The sequence below is a fragment of the Diplotaxodon limnothrissa genome, linkage group LG20 (genome assembly GCF_057381915.1).
Source record: "Diplotaxodon limnothrissa isolate DT_005_m linkage group LG20, D_limnothrissa_male_GT1.1, whole genome shotgun sequence".
NCBI classification, from domain to species: domain Eukaryota; kingdom Metazoa; phylum Chordata; class Actinopteri; order Cichliformes; family Cichlidae; genus Diplotaxodon; species Diplotaxodon limnothrissa.
In genome coordinates, this window is record NC_140615.1 from 16,994,577 (window position 1) to 17,000,576 (window position 6,000).

The 6,000-nt window shown below is 41.0% G+C and overlaps 1 protein-coding gene across 1 annotated transcript in view; it reads right to left on the reverse strand.

Moving 5' to 3' along the window:
• Positions 1-3,391, reverse strand: part of klhdc8b (kelch domain containing 8B) — a 206,005-nt gene extending 202,614 nt beyond the window's left edge. The window contains exon 1 of the mRNA XM_085344457.1: positions 3,001-3,391. Coding sequence (XP_085200583.1) covers positions 3,001-3,391 — 391 coding nt within the window. The remainder of the gene's footprint in view (positions 1-3,000) is intronic.
• Between the last annotated feature and the right edge of the window lie 2,609 nt (positions 3,392-6,000).

Genomic DNA, 6,000 nt, shown 5'->3' on the forward strand with positions numbered 1-6,000 from the left:
TTTTTCTATATTGCTTTTAATGAATGCAGCCCTTTTGATATATGATATATGATATATGGTACATTATACAGCACTTTTCCCATCAGACTCATTCACAGATCACCACTTTGGATGCATCTATTCTTGCTTGTGTGGAATTCAGCCTATATTATGTATTACAGTTGGTGCTTCATTTAAAAAGCAGCTTTTGTATTTCTAGCCAGTCGGGTTATTTGAAAAGTGCCCCTAGCTGACTTGACGCCCCGGAAAAAAGTCGTAAAATATGCTCTCGATTCTATACATTTTAAATGACTGCAGCTAAACTTAGCACAAAGCATAATGTCATTATCAATAGTTGATGATGCACATAGAAAACATGGATATAAAGTAGATATATTCATTGTTTTCATGCAAGACAGAACTGTTAGTGTTAGAGTATGTTTAGAAAAAAAGTAATATCAGGCAGTTATTCAAAGATGCTAAAACTTCAAAACATGAAATCTCCCACACACCAAATATGTGTAGATTAAAACTAGATTATTACCGGTGTTAAGTCCTACACCCAAGAGTTCTGCCATTCAGTTAATAGCAAGGAAATTTAGTAGAGTCCAATTCCCTCCAAACACTTTAGATAAAAAGAATCACTGATCCAAAAGCAGAATGTTTGACAGTGTTTCTAATACATCTCTCTGCATATTTCACAAAATTACTGCATCATAGCTGCACAATGTTTCATCATAATATACCCATAATACTAAACCATGTAAAGTTTTAATATTCATTTGATAACACATTCCAAAAACAAGCTACAAGGATCAAACCGATCTGCATTTCCCTCATCAGCAGCACCTGTGCTCTGTCTCTTGCATATTTAAAACAGTATAAGGCATATATACATGCACATCAGAGAAACATTCCCTTATTCTGTCTCTATTACCTTGAAAGGTCATATTGATTCCTCAGTTTACAAGGCCAGCGCTCAACAGAAAGCAGCCTGAGATGTAAACAAAAGAAACAGCAGGAAGAAGCACTTCAACAAGTGGATGTCTCTTTTATTCTCCTTCTGTTCTCAGTTTTTTTGCTCCGTATTGTAAAAATGTGAATCTCTCTGGACTTTTTGGCTAAAGATATGCACTCCATCTTTTACCCTTTATTGGAAAGGAGATCAGTTCATTGTCTTGTCTTCTTTCTCCCTCAGCCTCGCTTTCTCACGACTCTCCCTTCCTCCTGCCAACATACACAAACTGACAGCCAGCACACGCCTGGGGAATGAGCATGAAGTCCAGTATGTTTATTCAGTGGAGGCAGACCGCATGATCATTGCCTCTGCACGAGCTACGTTCGGTGACATTCTGCGTACACGAGGAAGCATGCACACAGTAGACATGAGCGCAGACACCCACAACTAATCTACTGACCATTTACATAATCAGAACTTTGGGCCTGGCCACGTGCAGTATTTACAGAACCTAAACCAAAGCTAAGCACCAACATCACGACTTGTGCGAGCAGCAATCGATCTGAGCACCACTCAGCTTTAATCACAAGAGAAAAACCTCCCACTCAGGAGACACTTTAGCATCTGAAAAGCTTCTACCAAAATGTGATGCTAATTAGTTAACTTCGACACCTCGGAGAATTGAGTTTGTTTCTGCTGTGACTGTTTTAAAGCCTTACAAATACGTCAAAGCAGCTGCATACTCTTCTTCATCAGTTTTTAATGAGCCTATGTAAAGATTTTTTGGAGTCACTGAGGGAGGGCATGCAAAATCAAACACAAGCAGAGGAATGCTCTGCAATAAGGTAAACCTGTCAAACAAAGACTGGACACGCTATCTCTATGATCTAGCTTTTTTCAGCTCTGGTGAAATGCTGACTAACTTGGCTTTGTGTATCTGCTGATACAAAGCATTGTATCAGCAGATCAGCATTGTAAAAAACAATGAGAGTAAATGAAAAATAAAAATTAATGTCATCACTTGCCTTTTGTTGCATTTTTCTCATTTCAGCTAAGTGTGGGAGTCTTTACTGTGTGCTGCTGTTATTTCTGCTCATGCTAGTTTCTCCTCTCCCTGCTCTCACTGTGAGTGCAGCTCCTCACACAAAGGCAATGTGCGTGGGAAACGGAATTGACCAGCAACAAGTGAAGTGAAAGAGTAGTTATTTTGTTGATGGCAATAAATCTAACTAAAAGCCAATAAATCAAGCGCCCCAGGAAGTATTACATCACACATAATAACACAAGAGAGAAGAGCCAAGGAGAAGTGGACTGGTTTTTATATGGTGCTTTACAAAACATGCCTCATCACACAAGCACTTGTTTCTAAACCTAAATGCTTTTCAAAATTCACCATCTGATAGATGCATCAGAGGGCAACTTGTGGTTCAGTACCCAAAAGTACACCACCATGCAGACGAAAGTAACAAGGAATCAAACCACCAACCTTCTGATTAGTAGATGACCTAAAACCTGAGATACAGCCACCCAAACCCACATGCAATGTGTCATCTTTAAGCTTTTCATGTGTATCAGCTCACTAAACCCCATTTGGTGGATAAATCAAAAACACTGACCAACATACATAGAACACCTCTTTCCTGCTAGCAAACAGGAAAGCTAACATAGCTAACATGTGGCAAAAAAAGAGAAAAATACATTGAAATTAACAGACTGGCTGCCTGTCACCTTTATGCTTTCTGGGACATCCTTACTAGATGGCACATCAGTGATCATACACATGAAACAATCCAGTCATTGGATGAATGGAAGTAGTATATGGAAAGAGGTAAAACTTGAAAATGTAAAATTAAAAGGATTGCCCATCCTACAAATATTTACCTGTAACCTCATCAAAGCTGCAGTAAACCAATAACAAGTACATCTTTAACTAAACTGGTTACAAACACTAAGCCATGATTGGACACTGCTCTTTGAGATCAGCAGATTTAAGTTTCAAAGTGAGAAAACTGTGACAACAATATCACAAAGCAGAGCAGCGCAGGTGGATTACGCTTTCTTACCTTTCTTCACTGTGGTGACTCCCATGGATGGCTGACCCAGACTCGCCTTTGTCTCCCATTTGCCCTCATCGGGGTGGTACATTTCCACAGAGGCCAGAGGGGTCTGCTGCTGATTCATTCCCCCAAGCACCATAACCTGGCCCCCTAGCACCACAGCTGAGGCCCCCGCCCGCGCAGTAGGCAGTGGAGGCAGTTGGCTCCACGTCTGGCTCTCTACATCCAGGACTTCAACGCTGTCCAGAGGCATGCCGGTCTCACTGCAGCCCCCGAGCACATAGACCAGGCCTTCGTGGTAAACAGGCGTGCAGTAGACGCGGCACTGCGACATGGAAGGGAACTGCTCCCAGTACAGAGACTTGACAGGACTCACCGCCATCTCCTGCACAGGCATGTCTCCAGGGCCGAGCGGAGGGGACGCACCATCACACACACACACCACACCGTAGAGGAGGTAGAGAGAGAGACAAGGAGGGCAAGCAGGAGAGGGCACGCAAAGGTGGAACGCAAGAAGTAGAAACAAGCAGAGTCACAAGCTTGTTTCTGTCTGTCTGAGTGACCACCTGAACTCCTGTGTCCACAGAGAGAGCGAGGATGACATGAGAGAAAAGAAAGATGGATGGGAGGTGGTGAAGAAGACAAGGATGTAGGTCAGTGAAAAGAGTGAAGTGAACAAGGAGAAAGGAGGAAAGCAGCAACGCGAGTCACTCACTCCTCAGCCAGATGTCACGACTCGCTCTCTACTCAAATGTTTTATTCATCCAGCTGTTGGTGTTTTCGAGCAGTGAAGCCATCTGCCCTTCAGTCTCCTTTATTCCTTCCTCTTCCAACCCTCTTTTCTCCTTCACTGCTTCCTCCTGGGTGTTATTTTGGTTAAAGTTTCAGTCTCAGTATACTCCTGGGTGGGAAATGACATTTGAACAGGGGTTTCTGAGGGCCAAATATTTAATCCCACAATAATCTGAAAGTCAAGGGCTGAGAAATTTAAAAAAGAGAGGGAAAAAATGAAGCAGCGAGACGGGGCTCAAGGGGGAAGAGGGGTGAAAGGATAGTGACCTTTAATAATATGCTGACAATCCAAGAAAAAGCCTTTTTGGCGCCTTCAGTCGAGGGGCAATTATTCAGGGCTACCAGTGCCCCTCAGCTGTAGCTCTGTAGTTCTGTTTGCACCTTTGTGACAGAGCTCACAGCGAAGAAAAAATCCTTGCTCATGAACCAGAGTCTTTAAACAAGACTTTGTCACATTTCAAGAAAGAATGTTTTCTTTTGGTTAAACAAAAATTCCAAATCCTGGTGTCGAGCGCTGAGACTTGTCATCAGACACAAAGTGTGTGCTGAGAAGCTTCCTGGTAGCTTTGGAGAGGCCCAACCTGGAAGAAAAGACAGTGCAGGATTAGACATGCACTTGGTGGTATAAATTAAAAGCTAATATGATGACAAGCTTATAATTACAATATAATTCAGTGAGACCAATGTGAGAGGGAAAATTATCAAAGTACTGCATGGCAGAATGTATTTAAAGCCCTGTTTGTGCTGGTGTAAACAGCATACAGTATGTACAAATAGACAAAATAGAGAATAACAACTATTAACAAACAGCTGGAGTAATGGTAGTATAGTAATTATATGCTACCCATGTAAAGTTGGTAAGACCTGGCTAAAGCGTGCCTCTGGTGAAAGGTTTTAATCTTTCTGTTATTATTAAAGTAAGAAGTAAAATGAAAGAGTTTATTTTTTATTCTCGATCCCATCATGGTCAAGTGATCATGGAAATTTTCCTACTCCAATCTGACTAAACTAAAAACAATCAATTTTTGTTTTGTTTTGCCTGTTTTTAATAGAAAATGCACAATAATTAACAACAGTACTTGGGTCAATCATATAAATGTGCCCAATTCAGCCACGCAGACATATTCCCTGCAATTCCTGACAGTTTGAAGGCATTCATGAATACTATAAGAAAACCAAAGGCACAAAAGCATCTATGCATAGAAAAGAGCGAGAAGTCTATGAATAATAAAACAAAGACATAACCATATATATTATTAAACAAACAGACCACTTATAATGCTTAGAAGCAAAAATAAAAGCACATGAAAGCACCAAAACAGAGAGAGTAAAAGAGTGACTTAAACACTATTTTGGGCTATGACAGCATGTCTGATCATCCAGCAACCACAGTTTGGTTTAGAGAAATGCTAAATCATTTGTATGAGTTCTGGGGGCTTATTAATCTAGCTCTCAAGGAGGACACTAAGGCGTTGGAGAGACATAATCCATTATCTCTTCCCAGGTGGAAGCAAAAAAACACCTTACACAGGAGGTGTCTGGGAAGCATCCTGGTCAAATGCCCAAACCACCCCAACTGGCTCCTTTTTGATGAGAAGTGGTAAAAGCTCTACTCTGAGTCCATCCCATATGAGCGAGCCCCTCACCCCCTCTAGAGCTCCAGCACCCTTCAGTGGAAGCTCATTTCCTTCGCTTTTTCCCACAGTACCTAAAATTGTAATCTTTTGAACACCAGTCACAGTCTTAGGTTCTTCCTTAATAAATGTGAAGTAAACGTGTACAATTTTTCTATAGAAAGTCTATTTAGTTTGTCACAAGTGTTCTTCAGTGTTAATTTATAAAATATAATCACAGTATTGGTGAAACAAATTGCAATTATTGTCCTTCAAATCCTTCAGCCCCATTTATTCTACTCTGTATTTATCCCAGTCAGCTCATCCTGCATTTATCTGCCTTCCAGCAGCTCACTTGCAATGCAACACCACCAACAACCAGCAGCAGGACTGCAGTACATGCAAATAGGACAATTACTGCTGCTGATTGAGTTACAGGGTTCTGTTACCAAAAGTGGGAATTAGATGCAAATGGATCCAAAATCTGATAAACATTTAATCAATAAAGATTTAAATGTGCAAATGTAACATCTGCTGAATCGTAATTGCTTAGTGCTCCTGACACAAACGTGTGTCAGGGCTGAGTTCAAAGTATAGAGAG